The sequence below is a fragment of the Boleophthalmus pectinirostris genome, unplaced genomic scaffold (assembly GCF_026225935.1).
Source record: "Boleophthalmus pectinirostris isolate CB_2022bp ecotype Guang Dong unplaced genomic scaffold, ASM2622593v1 HiC_scaffold_9, whole genome shotgun sequence".
NCBI classification, from domain to species: Eukaryota; Metazoa; Chordata; class Actinopteri; order Gobiiformes; family Gobiidae; genus Boleophthalmus; species Boleophthalmus pectinirostris.
In genome coordinates this window covers 8,368,309-8,382,885 of record NW_026571541.1, presented here as the reverse complement: position 1 = coordinate 8,382,885, position 14,577 = coordinate 8,368,309, and the positions used below count along the sequence as shown (strand labels likewise).

Below are 14,577 nucleotides of genomic sequence, written 5' to 3'. Positions count from 1 at the left end.
GCATTTATTCAATTATGGATGTTTTTATGCCTCAAAAAAGCATTTTGATTGTGAGCGGGGTTGCCTCCTCACAGATCTGACCTGTAAGTTGGCCTGGTGGTGTCTCCTGTTTATCTTTTACAGAGATTGATAAGCTTAATGCCACACTTTGGAATCCTGCACACAAAGCAATAACATCTCCAAAAGTTACATAGTGCACCTTTAAACTACTGAAGTTAGTTAATATTGAAAATGGTGAAAAAAAAGCATTATAGTTTATTACATATTGACAGATAACCATAATATAATGATTATGTCAGACGCTTACACATCGCAGACGCAGCAGGTGAGGCCAGTTTGTGAAGTCAAGGAGATTTTAATATTTTATAACACACCTAAAGAGCTACGCGTGCTATGAATCTCCAAAACACTCGAGTTAGAATGTGCGAGGTCCAAAAGCCGCAGTGGAGGATGAATGAGAGGATCAATGGCTCTCTCTGGGGCCATACATGAGACACTACAGGGACACACCGCACTGGAGAGGAGGCAGAAGAGAGAGGAGGGTTTAAATCAGAATGAGGACAGAGAGAGAAGAGGAACAAGGCAGTAGAGGACCTAAAGATGTCAGGGCGCGGTGTCAGTCAATGCAAAAGGCTCGATAGCAGTGAATGAACAGCTGGAATACAAAACAGACTGAGAATGGTGGGGGATCTGCACAGAAAGCTTATACTAGTGCTAGGGCTGCTTCAGTATGCGAGAAAAACTGAAATTACAATTATTTTGAAGTAGCCTATTAGTAAAGGGTTATTTTAAAGGTGCACTCTGTCACTTTTTTGGACGAGGGTCCACTTACTTCTTGTCTCCATGGAGATGTTATTACTTTGCATGGAATGTACGATGATATGGACGTGTCTATTTCCAAGAAAACAAGCACACCGCCAAGTTAACAATGCATTTCTAGGTAATTCTGACCAATAAAAACAGCTTTAATTGAAGGAATATGTTTAATGCCGTACTGTGGACTATTCCCTACAAAACAATAACATCATCACAGAGACAAGTAGGTAGTCTTTACACAATTTTATTTATAACAACCATCCCAACCCGGGTGTGTTCCAGTTTGGAATTTTTAAAATCTGGTCACCCTACCCTATCCTTAAAGGTGCATTGTTCGACTTTCTCTTGGAAAGTCCATGGACAAAGATCAGACTCCCCTGACGTAAATCCATTATTACTTAACGTGATTCAAAGTTTAGATATGGGTAAAATTTGTTAAGGGTTCGGTTAAGCAGTGTTGTAGTCAAGACTGCACTAATCGAGACCAAGACCAGTCTGAGATCACAGGGTTCAGAGACCAGGACAAGACCAAGACCTCAGAGGGTCGAGATCGAGACAAGACTGAGACTTTTAAAGGTCGAGACTGAGACAAGCCCAAGACCTCTGAGGGTTGAGACCGAGACAAAACCGAGACTTTTAAAGGCTGAGACTGAGACAAGCCCAAGACCTCTGAGGGTCGAGGCCAAGACAAAACCGACACTTTTTAAGGCTGAGACTGAGACAAAACCAAAACCTCTGAGGGTCGAGACTGAAACAAGGCCGAGACTTTTAAAGGCCGAGACTGAGACAAGACAAAGAGCTGAGAGTTGAGACCGAGACAAGACCGAAACCACAGTCTATCGAAACCAAATCGAGATCATCTTTGTAATTTTTTATATAAATAAACATTTATTCATATTTTAAGTTATTTTACAATTGATATATATTTCGTCATATATATCAATGTTTTTATAAATCTGTCTCTATTTTATCACTCGTCGAGTGTCAGATCGAGACCAAGATAAGATCGAGTCCAAGCGCCTTCAAGACCGAGACAAGACCGAATCCAAGCGCGATTGAGTGCAAGATAAGACAGAGGCTTCAAAAAAATGGTCTCGTGGCAGGTCTCGAGACCAAGATCAGTCTCAAGTACTTTGACACTAGGGTTAAGGTTAGTAGTAGTAGTAGTAGTTTGTTAAAGGTGGACTGCACAACCTTTCTGGTGGAGGGTCCACCATCTGCTTGTCTCCGTGAACATGTTGTTGCTTTGTTTAGAATGTTCCGCGGAATGACATTAAACACATCTATCTAGGATGTATACTTAAAGGTGTTTCTGTTCTTCAAAAATGACAACAATCTGACCTGTAATTGTCTCCCTTGAAATAGAAAGGTGCCGTGAAACATTCTTGACAAGGTGGCGAATCCTCCTCCAGAAAGGTTGTGCAGTCCACCTTTTAAAGAACTACTTCTACTCCTACTACTATGTGAACTGTGAATCATGTTAAGTAATAATGGATTTAAATCAGGGGGGTCTGATCTTTGTCCATACAGGAGACAGGCCCCATGTTGTGTTTATGTGTAGGTTTTAGCCTCCACCTTGTAATAAATACCCCCCCACACGTGCTCCTTTCACATGTGGATGTTTAATGAATTCAGTGGTATGTTACAAGGGTTTTACACAGCACCTCTGACCTTCACACACATAGGTGGCCGTTGTGAAGCAGCTCCCAGTGTTTGTCATATGTTAGAATGCACAGATGGTAATGTCACACGTGTCACCCATATCAATGTAGATGAGCACCCAGGGTAATGTCACTACAGCCTATTAGCATAAATGCCTAACTATAAATGAGCCCATCATACTGTAGCACATATAAGGCAAATGAGGCTTTCTAATGTTAATTCTAGTTGTAATGTTTTCTGCGGTGACAAGATTTTCAAAATTCTAAACTGGGACACACTCAGGTTGGGACAGTTGGTATAAATAAAACAGTAATCTGAGGGACTTCTGATGCTGCTTTTTTTTTTCCTTTCTTTCTTTATGGTCATTTGCAAACACGGATTTCTGTATTTTGGCAAAACTATTGTCAATTTTTGCTCCCCTTTATTGGCATGGATCAGATTAGTCAAAAATATAATAGTCTTGTTTTAGTCTTGTTTTAGTCTTGTTTTAGTCTTGTTTTAGTCCTGTTTTAGTCCTTGTTTTAGTCTTGTTTTAGTCTTGTTTTAGTCCTGTTTTAGTCCTGTTTTAGTCCTGTTTTAGTCCTGTTTTAGTCCTGTTTTAGTCTTGTTTTAGTCTTGTTTTAGTCCTGTTTTAGTCTTGTTTTAGTCTGTTTTAGTCCTGTTTTAGTCCTGTTTTAGTCTTGTTTTAGTCCTGTTTTAGTCCTGGTTTAGCCCTGGTTTAGTCCTGGTTTAGCCCTGTTTTAGTCCTGAATTAGTCCTGAATTAGTCCTGGTTTAGTCCTGGTTTAGTCCTGCTTTAGATCAAATTGGTCAAAAATAGGGACACCGGGAACATTTCTTGTATTAAAGTGGGACATCCCCAGTTATTTGGTGGTTACTAAAAATAAAATTGTGAAACGAGTGCAAAATTAAGGAAAATTGTTTTGCAGAGACCATTTCACAACTAACATGTAAATGAGTATAGTCACATTTTCTTTATGTTTTTGATCATTTTTTGTGTTTTACCTAAACAAATTACAATTTATGCTCCTTTTTAGTGTTGGCAGGGAACAGTTTATTCAAAAATTGTGATTGTCCTGTTTTAGTCCTGGTTTAGACCTAATGTAATCCAGGTTTAGTCTTGGTTTTGAAGAAACTGGTCAAAAATAGGGACACTTGGGACATTTCTTGTACAAAACTGGGACACATCACTGGTTTTGTATAAATCTGCTGGAAGAGGAGACACAGGGCTCAAAACTGGGACTGTCCCAGGTAAATAGGGATGTCGGGTCACCCTAATGGTGTCACCACTTTATCTTTTGCTTTTCCAATTTGTTTTAGGACACTGGAGCTACTGATTAAGCAGTTCTACTTATATCTCAAAGTTACTACACTAAAATCTAACACTATAGTTAACTTGCATTCAGCTTGTTTATTTTACTAACAACTATGAATTTGTGGATCTTAATTATTGTGGTAAAGTAACACTTACTTTCAGGGTGAAAAAAGCACATTTCTTGTCAATTAGACTAAGGTCAACTTGAATGCCAAAAGTCCAGCTCCATTTCCCAGTCTGTTCCGGTCCGTCTTTTGCTGCCTCCCTGTTTTTTCTACAGCTGCCACTCATTCCCTGATCATCCTAGGGTCGTCTCTATATCCTCCCTCTGTTCATTCAGTCTGTGCCAGATTACATCTGTTCACTTGTTTTGTTTCTTCCAGCATTTTTTGAGCCCTAAGTTTGGGGTCTTGGTTGAGTTGACGTGGAATGACCGAGTTATATTAATGTATTGTTACACATGTTACGATGTGTTTTGAACTTAAGATGAACAAAAATTTTGCTACGTTTTTTCCAAAGATTAATAAATATTCAAATCCTTGTGTAACTGATACAGATCAAAATGTCATTAACGTAGAATAGAACTTGTTCTTATTCTAAATGGTGTATAAGTAACATTTACTTGTTCAATTCAAGGCAATCGGTTTTATCAAGTAAGATGAACTTACTCTTAAAATAAAGGTTACTAGATATTTCAGATTTGAGGATCTGACTGACTTTTTTCACAGTTTCACAACATGAGTTCTATGAATGAAAACTGAAGTACATTTAACTTTCTATGCCTAGTTAGATGAAAGAGGGATTTACACTACACTACACCTTCACTACACTGAAGAATTACTTGTAAACTCAGCTTTAGATTCACCGTCTACTTCAGTCAGATTTTTCAAGGTAATTGGTTTCTTAGATTTTTTCAAGTAAGGTCTACTTATTAGATTTTACAATGTATGAGCAGGGTTGCCTCTCTATAGATCTGCTTTGTAACATGACCTGTTGGCATTACCTGCTTGTCTCTGTGGAGGTAGATGAGCTAAATGCCATACGTTGGTAGTAAGAGTACAATTCATGAATCAATGCATTTTTCACAATATCGACTGAAATGTGAACATCCAGTTTTGATTCACCTCTGTGCACTTAGCATCATAAACAAGCAGTGAGCCACCACCCTGAAAAATAGCATCATGACCTGGCAACCCGACCACAGCCCATCTTTAGCTCCGCATCTTGTTTCTATGGCGACCCCGTAGTCACCGCTTCCTGTGTCTCTGTTCATTTGTACATAATGTTGATTTGTTTGTGTTGGCGCAGGTGTGGCGGAGCAGTTTGCCATCGCAGAGGCTAAGCTCAGGGCCTGGTCTTCTGTGGACGGAGACGAGTCCAACGATGACTCATACGACGAAGATTTTCTGCCTGTCAACGAGCCGTCCACACAGAGCACAGGTACAAGCAATGTGTCCTCATGTGTTTGTAAACAGCAGCTTCACACCGACCAATAATAGAACCTGGCTTTTCTATGGAGGATTTAGCCACTGCACTACAAAAATCTGTATTAAGGTAGTAGAGCCAAATAAAGACGCTTTTGTGGTCTTGACAGAAAGGTTATTGCTTTGCCTGGAATTAGATTAATCTCAAATTTATTCAATACAGATGTTTTTTCTTTGCCTGGTGTCATCAAATGCCATTACATTCACTTTTTAGCTCAGTTGGTAGAGCGATTGTCCACTGACACCAAGGTTAGCGGGTTCGAATCCTGACAAAAACATCATTGGTTGAGCGGTCAAATCGTGAATCGTTGTGATTCCAGCTCCCACAGATGAATGCTGTTGTTGTGTCCTTGGACAAGACACTTAACGCACCTCGCTCCATTATCTGTGTACACGGGTGTATGGATGTGTGTGTGAATGGGTGAGTGGGTGGTTCCTTGTCCTTGAGTGCCTTGAAGGTAGAAAAGCCATTTACCATTACTTAATTGACCAAGAAATGATTTTGATATATGATTATTACAAAATATTGACATTTTGAGACCAATTTCAGCTAATATAATGACAATGGAATAAAAATGCAAATACACCCTCTCAAAAATCAATAAACTTTACTTTCTAAATAACATTTAACACAGGAACTGCAAGACAACTAAAAACAATAGGCCTAAATGAAGTAGACTAAGGCTACTTTCAGACAGTAGGGCTTAATGCTCAATTCCAATTTTTTTGTGAAATCCGATGTTTTTGCGAGGTCGTTTACATTTCCAAATAAATGCAACTTGTATGTGATCTCCAGTGTGAACATTAAACGACCCAAAAGTGTCCCTCATGCGCACTGGAGGACACGAGCGACACAGCGAGTGTGCTCTGTGTTTACGGAAGTGGTCCAAACATGGACGAGAGCACTGAGCACCTGGTGATTTTAAAGTTCCTCTCGTACTGGAGCCAGAGCATGTACAACTTACTTGTTTTAAGGAAGAGATCCGTCCGTTGAAAGGAAGGTGTGGGTGCGGAGACGTAGCCAAGAGTGGTGAGTGGCGATGTGCTTTGCTTCAGTGACACGGAGTTCATTAACAATTTTCGCCCACTTCAGCGCAGAATAGTGACGTTTGTGTCTTGTTGATAACGTGTAGGTTGGATGAATGCGCTTTGGCTGTTCACACTGAAGTCGCATGTCAAAAGATCAGATATGTATCAGTTTCAGGACCACATATCCAAGTGTCCTGGGTCGCATTTGAAAAAACTGGACCTGTGTCGTTCAGATTGTCATTAAAAGATCAGATACAGGTCACATAGGGGCCAAAAAATCGGATTTGGGTCACTTCAGGCTGTAGTCTGAACGCAGCCTAAGACTAGCTTAATGTAGTTTGGTTTACAGCAACAAAAAATGCACTTGAATAAACTGATGTTGAACCAAACACAACCAAAACAATAAATAAAATGGATTTTTAAGTCTCTGTAACAAAATTGCCCTCAAAAGTTATTTTACTCATTGATTACATTGGAATATTGTGGCTCTTCTCTCTGTGGCTGCTGCTGTGAGCCTCGGCATTTTGGTCTTGAAGTGTTCGTATTAACCCGCAACACATGATCCTGTTTCACTACGAGGGAGCCGCTGTCCCGTCTGGTATAGTGTCGGTGTCTTGTGGGATTTCAGTGGATTTCAGGTTCTCTCGGGGGCTAGTTGTGTTGATCGCATTTGAGTTTATGTCGTCTGCTGGGGTATGAGCCATTTCTTCTCGTCGTTTGCGCGCTCACCTGCTTTTGACGCATGTGGGCCACTGAGACGTATCCCACTCACTAGTGTTGATTTGGCTTCGGTGCTCTGACGGCAGCACGAGTGTTGCGGTTTCATGTTAACCGCACAGACAGCGGCGCTTTCTGCACTCAGCCTGAGCACGCATCCACTCTAATAATCCATTAATAATCCATCTATAGTCAATGCTGACACGTTCGTTCAAGCATCGTTATGCTAAGGAAACAAGGGGGGTCAGTACAGTGCCATAGAAGCCTTTTGACATTCATTCTTTTTGGTAGAGAGCAAACAAACAAGCATGCAAACAAAAATGATCACGACCCGAAAAGTTATCAAGCTTGTTAAAAGTTATCCTATTATTAACTGCTTTAAAGATTATCGTTACAGGCCTACTGTAGAATATTCTAGGCAAAGTTATTGAATCTCCATGGAGACGAGCAGGTAGCAGGCCCTCCAACAGAGACGTTACATTGTGCACCTTTACCTATCTATTAATGCCCTTGTGGGATTTATTGTTTTAATAAGTCTTATCAACTATGATTAATGTAAAGTGTGTATGCATTTCTCAATAAAAAAAAAATTATAGCATTAAAAAAACAGGTCCTTCTGCGTTAGAAAACCACGGTGCCCAATAAGAGCTGACATCTCCGTAAACACAATCACAACAAAGCTGCAGATCACACAAGCGACTCGTGGATTTTTGTTCATTTGTGCCAGAATGACTGCATGACGCTGCCAAATCCAACGTGTATCACCAATTAAGAAAATAAAACTGGTGTTGATCTGCAATATGGCGTCTTGAAAATAAGCAATTAAAGATTGGTCAGACATGCTTGAATCACTCCAGATACAACTTGGAGAGGGTAAATGAGAAGAGGAAGCAACTGCAACATGGTTAAATGCTCCGGGAAGTCTCGGAAAGTCAATTTTGCATAATAGGTCTGCTTTAAATCGCAGTTCACCAAATATAGAAACAGCAACCTTACACAGTGGCTTGCATCTTATTGTGTTTCATTTCCTTCATGAAAATAGTGGGTCAACAGTTCAAGTCTTTCCAAAACCACAACACTGCAGCAGCTACATCCTGTTTGTCTGGTCCACTCCTCCATCGTTCTTTCACTCCTCCTCCTCCTCCTCTTCTCTCTGTGGAGCTCCCATTGTCCCAGTGCCCTAGTTTTCATCCTCTGTCGACATTTTTTGTTCCTCAGCGCAATTTGATATCCCTCCTGCAAGTTTAATATGATTTCCTTTGCAGAGCCAGACAGGGCCTGCGTGGAGGGTGTGAGCACGTTATCAATGCGCTGTGAGGCCCGAGCGCGCGTATGTGTGTGTGTGTGTGCATGTTTACCAAGTCTTGTGGGGACTTAAAGGGTCCGTATTACACTATTTTCAGATCAATGTTCTAATGTTTCCTCACCGCAAACAGACCTGGAGTTGTGTTTTGTTTCATTCACACATGTTAAACACACAAACCCTGCATATTTAGGCTGAGCTCTAATATTCCCACCTTGTGATGTTGTGTGGTGATACAGGAAGTGCTCCGTACACCTTCATCAGAATCATTTGGATGATTTCAGCCCTTGAACTGACAATCCCTACGGAACTAAAGGTCAAATTTATCTTGAAAACTACTGCTTCATGACATCATAAGCTGGAACAGAGCGTTTTGAGCTTTGGAGGTGTAGACACATTAATAACAAAGAGTTATTCCGACACATGTGAATGAAACAAAACACAACTCCAGGTATGATTTTGGGGAAGGACACAGCGTTGTATCCTGGCTTAAAGCTCAGAAGAGTCAATTTTGCGTAATATAGGGCATGGAAGCAAGAAAATGTTATGGCTTTGTCTACAATGCCCCACAGTATGGCATTAAACACATCTATTTCCATATAAAGAAGCCCACAATACCTGCAGGTCAGGTTACAGGTCAGATCTGTGAAGAGGCTCAGTCACTCACTATAGGAATGTGTGTTTTTTGTAGTATTTTTGAGCAGTAAAACACCAGTAATACCAAACTGTGGAACCTTTTAGGCAAAGCAATATTATCTCCATGGAAACAAGCTTGTGGCAGACCCCCTACTAGAAAATTACATTGTACGCCTTTAAACCACTTCAGGCTACGTTTATATGATGACGGTATGAACAGAAGACACAAAAGTGATGCTGCGTCTTCACTTTTTATTCTGCGTTTAGACAAGGTTTCAGATTTTTACATCTTTAAGCCACAAAAACGTCTTCACCGTTTTCCTTACATAACAGGTCTCAGTCAGATTTACAACATCAACAGCATGTTTTAGATTAGAAGTACCTAAAGAATCACAACTGAAGCTTGAAAGCAATTTGAAGGGCTGTAATTTGTAAATTGCAAATGAGGCAATTATTTAGGTGTAAGGATCTCTGCATGGGGAAAAAAAAAAAAAATCCAGATTGCGGTCTCCTTCAGGTTTTATTATGTAATCTCTCAAATGCTCCTGGACGTGATTAGCTTATAATTAACTTCCAAATCGAATTGTAATTGTGATATTAGTCAAAATGCATATCATATTAAGCCTATATCCAACAGTATTTTAAAGTTCAGGTGCCCTGTCTAACTTTTCTGGTGCAGGGTCCATCAAAAGCTTTACCCCATGGAGATGTTATTGCTTTGTCTGGAATGTTTATGGTACTAAACCTTTATATCTTCATGGAGACCAAACAAAACCAAGTTACAGGTCAGATCTCTGGAGAGGCAACCCCACTCAGTCAGCATGTCTGGTTTTTTTTAGGTGTTTTTGAGCTATAATTGAATAAATATAAAGTAGAGCTGTTCAAAGTCATACTGACATATAGATAGGAAAAAGCAGGTGTTGGACCCCCAACCGAAAAGTTACACAATGCATCTTTAAGTTAAGGTTAGAGTAGTAAGTATGTAGTATTTGTATGCGGTAGTAAAGCTCCAGAATCTGAATGTGAGTCTGTGTAATGTCCCCACAAAGCTGCAGAGCGTGGCGTGTGTGTGGTGTTTGTACAGAGAGCTTTCATCTTGATTGCACTGACACAGCTAATATTCAGTCCAGTCCATTTAGCTGCCTCCACACAGGCCGAGGCTCCACAGTCTCCTGCTAAACGACTCTAAACGGATCACATAAAACACAGAGAGAGAGCCATGTTTAAAAGGGCCACATCAAAGTGTCAGAATATTGTTTCATAATTTCATTTTGCACATTACAGCTACAATATCTGATTTCCATGAGCCTATGAATCTTGTATTATCACACTTGTATGTGCTGTATTAGCTCTCTGCTTTACAGTGAAATTAAACTGGACAAAATTTTCAATAAATGGTATTATAACATCCTTGTTGTGTGTGTTGCAGACGTGCCCTCGTACCCTCCGTACCTGAAGGACCTGATCCACAGTCAGATCTGTCAGCAGCTGGCCGTGAGGGGCCCATGCTGTGAGGGGGCCGGGGGAGAGGGGGGCAGTGCGGAGCCCTCCCCCACAGCGGGCTCTCCAGACACTCTGTGCTCCAGCCTCTGCAGTCTGGACGAGCACCACCCGCTGCTCCGAGACCTGGGGAGCAACCGCGGAAACAACTCCCACAGCAACGCAGCCGAACTGGCCGCTAAGATCCTGTCCGCGCTACAGGGGGGCGAGGAGCTCCTGTCCCGTCTGCAGAGGGCGGGGCACACCTGCGGAGGGGGGCGGAGCCTGAGACCACGAGGGGGACAGGACTCTCCTTTCTCTGTGTCCTACTCAGAGACGTACCTGTCTCCTGGAGAAGACGACGACAGCCCCTGTAAAGACTATGACAACACAGTGTGTCCCACAGAGACAGAGGGGGACAGAGTAGGGGACAGTCCCGCTGAGTACGCCCTGCGCCGAAGGGTGTCAGATGTGGCCTCCTCCGGGGTGGTGTCTTTAGACGAGGAGGAAGAGGAGGAGGAAGAGGAGCGAGTGGGAAACCCAAACAGCCAATGAGAGTCCAGCTCTGGTCTGTGACTCAAACAAAGAGGTGTAGAGACATTTGAACATTGTGCATGTTTAACTTCAGAGTGAACGTAACTCATCCGTCTTTGCCTTACTTGGAACATTTCCACTTCCTGATTGGTACCTGCTTTGTCCATACTGACGTCAGTCATATTTTTCTTCAAAGCGTTCAAACAATCTTTTTTATCAATGTGAAACAAGAACACTGGCCCCTTTCAAGTCCAGTGACTTGCTCGTAGTCTTAGTACGGCAATGATAGGTTTTTGTGCCTATTCTCAAAGACTCCCAAAGTGAGGCGCCCCCTGGAGGCCGACTGAAGGACTGAACTGTAAACTCTGACTCTCTCTGCATGTGTTTTGCAAGTGCAAATGATGGGCTGACTCAGTCTTAAGCACGATTTGTATCATGTCCCAGTGTGCCCCGGGAGAGGAGCAGGTGACAAAGCATCCTGGAGCCTGCAGCCTCTCCCCGTCCGACTCCTGCAAGACAAACGTGCATCCTGTTGGCATGGCTTGCTGTATGCCAAATCACCTGTCACTTCTAATTATGAGCTAATGCTGGAATGTCTTAAAGTGACAGGGTATAGTATGTATTTTAAATATGAAATTCAAAAAGATTTGTCATAAATTGAACAATGGAAAAGGGTATGCTTTTACTGTACTAGTTTTCTATCACTGACATGTTGACATTATTCAGAACCACTGATTATTGACTGGCGGATGTTTAAACCACTCTCGCAGCAGCCATGGTGACGCAGACAAACACAGAATGTCCCTGAAGTGGTCTTTAGTGCAGTTTGGCGGCACGTGATGTGAAAGACTTTCCTGTGAACGCAGTGTTGGAGATTTTCTATATTTTTGTATGCGTCGTCTTGCTTTGATCTCTTGCCTCTCTGGCGTGCCAGTGTATGTGGTTTTTGCACGAAGCTAATGTGGCTGTAGATTTCTCCTTCTCTTCATTATCACTGTGTGATATTGTCTACTGAGAAAAATGTGAACAAGTTTTGATTTTTTTATTTCAAAAGAGGATACTGTGATGCCATCTGTCATAATGCTGTCTTCATGCTGTCGGACTCCTGAAAAGCTTTGCCTTTTATTCTACACATTTGGTTTGGAGCATGTTCAGAAGCAGACTTGGGTACAAGTGGGTCACACATAAATACCTATCCTTGATATATGTTAAACGTACACGGTGTAACTTTTTGATCAGGGGTCCGTCACCAGCTTGTTTCTATGGAAATGTCATTGTTTTGCCTGGAATGTTCCACAGTATTACATTACAACAGTTCTACTTTACATTTTTTCAATTATAGTGGTTTTATAGCTCAAAAATACCTAGAAAAGGAGGCATTCTAACTGTGAGTGAGATCACTTCTTTGCAGATCTGACCTGACATTCCAGACGAAGCAATAACATCTGCATGGAGAAAAGCATTTGATGGACCCTCCACAGAAAAGTTACACAATGCACTTTTAAATCTAAGTAACAGTAGTTTTTACTGTAAAAATTCTCATGTTAGTCAAGTTTATCAGTAACAATATCTCTGATGTCAGAAAATTACAATGCATATTAAAAACTGTGTACCTAAAGCATGCACATTATTTTCTGCATTGTCCGTTTATAGAGAATGAAGTAACAGTACTATCACTTTAGTACATTTCTGACTGTAGTACCCACCTCTGTTTTCATGACATGCTCTGAGGTTCTCTGGAGACTCATTCATAAACTCAGGAAAACCATGGACCATCCCACCCGCTGTCTCCTGTACATGAGTGTTTGAGTAAACTGTTCTTTTCTACAGATACTGAAAGCACAGACATGGTCACCCCTCTTCTGTCATGTGTAAAACCTGTTTCTCGTTGTGGGTCAGTTCATATTAAAGATGTCAGCGAGCTCTGGGCTTGCACTGTACAGTACCATTCCCTCTGATGCAGCACGTCCCTTTAACTCAGCGTGGTGTCGCCCGGAGTTTCTGAACGTTTCATTGGTGCTTTTATTCAAATACAGAGAGTGCCATTTTAAAAGGTTTGGGGAATAAGCTTAGACATACTATATTGTTTATCTTCATTAAAGTTGCACTATGTAACTTTTTCTGAGAAGTCCGCCGCATGCTTGTTCCCACGGAGATGTTATTGCTTTGCCCGAAATGTTCCACAGTATGGCATTAAGCATATCTACCTTGATTTTTTTATCGCTCACTACCTTGAAAAACACTGTGAGCATGGTCGCCTCACAAGATCTGACCTGCAACTTGTCCTGGTGCTTGTCTCCATGGAGATAGACGAGTTTAATGCCATACCGTGGAACAATCCAGCAATAACTCTCCTCTAGAAAAGTTACATAGTGTGGCTTTAGACACATTTGAATGATTGTTTAGGATTCTCTCCACAGAATTTATTGTCTGAAGCTGAAGGGCAGTGGAAAACAGCCAGAAATTGTTAGTATAACTAAAGTTAACTATTTTTGGTGTTTTTGAAATACAACTGGCTATTATAGTATATATGCATCCATGCACAAATTTTGGACTTCCAGTAATCGTGCAATGCATACTGGGAAGGATTTTCCAAAAAAGTGAGCATCAAACCACCATGTTTGATTTCCCAGTGGGATGTGTCTATTGTCAAAATTATGGGATTCAGACATCGTAATTGTCTCATTGTTGGATTTCCTAACAGCGGAAAACAGCTTGAGATACGGACTTCGGAAGTTTGTGAACCCCATATAGGCAAAAGGGAATCAGATCTGTCTGACTGCAAACCTCCGTTCAAACTGTTTCCCATCCCAGTGGAATAAAAAAACAGTGAAAGGCAATGGGCAGTATTGATACACAGGAGGGATGAAAAAGCGAACCTTTGGCTGCCTAAGAAATCATTCAGAGTTTGCAGCGAACATTTTGTATGTTGAGTGCCATCAAAGCAGGATTCCGTTTGTTAAATGAGAGGTGCAGAAGACAAACAGGCTGAGCTCGCACTTTCTTGTTCTTGTGGTTTTACAGCAACATCACGTCTTGGTCGCTTTGCAGTGGAAGGTGTTTCTTGTCGAACAGCTGGTGCCTTTCGCTTTGGCGTTGACTTTTTAAATTTGTAACCAAGGTTGATCGAGGGATCGGGATCCCGCTTTGTTGGCACTCCACATACAAAATGTTCTTTCACTATTTTTGATTTTCACTGGGAAGGGAAACAGTTTGAACAGAGGTTTGCAGTCACACAGATCTGATTCCCTTTTGCAGTTATGGAGTTTGCGCTTTGAGTGCCTTGAAGGTGGAAAAGCGCTATAGAAAAATGTGACCATTTACCATTTTGCAGTTATGGAGTTTGCAAACTTCCGAACCCCAGTTCTCAAGTTGTTTTTCGCTGTTAGGACATTCAACAACCACAGAATTACGATGCCTGAATCCCATAACTAAAATATGACAATATCAGAACCAGAAACAAAAGCGATATGGTTCAAAAGACTTGAAAAGATCAGCTTTGACAATAGACACATCCCACTGAGAAATCAAACATGGCGGTTTGATGCTCACTTTTTCGGAGGACCCTTCCCAGTATGTATTGCCAATGACCAGAAGTCCAAA

The 14,577-nt window shown here is 41.4% G+C and overlaps 1 protein-coding gene across 2 annotated transcripts in view; it reads left to right on the top strand.

The window, feature by feature from the left end:
• Positions 1-12,826, top strand: part of fam131ab (family with sequence similarity 131 member Ab) — a 55,873-nt gene extending 43,047 nt beyond the window's left edge. For both annotated transcript variants that reach the window (XM_055147744.1, XM_055147743.1), the window contains exons 4-5: positions 5,101-5,232; positions 10,391-12,826. In XM_055147744.1, coding sequence (XP_055003719.1) covers positions 5,101-5,232; positions 10,391-10,995 — 737 coding nt within the window. In that variant the 3' untranslated portion in view covers positions 10,996-12,826. The remainder of the gene's footprint in view (positions 1-5,100; positions 5,233-10,390) is intronic.
• The last annotated feature ends 1,751 nt before the right edge of the window (positions 12,827-14,577 follow it).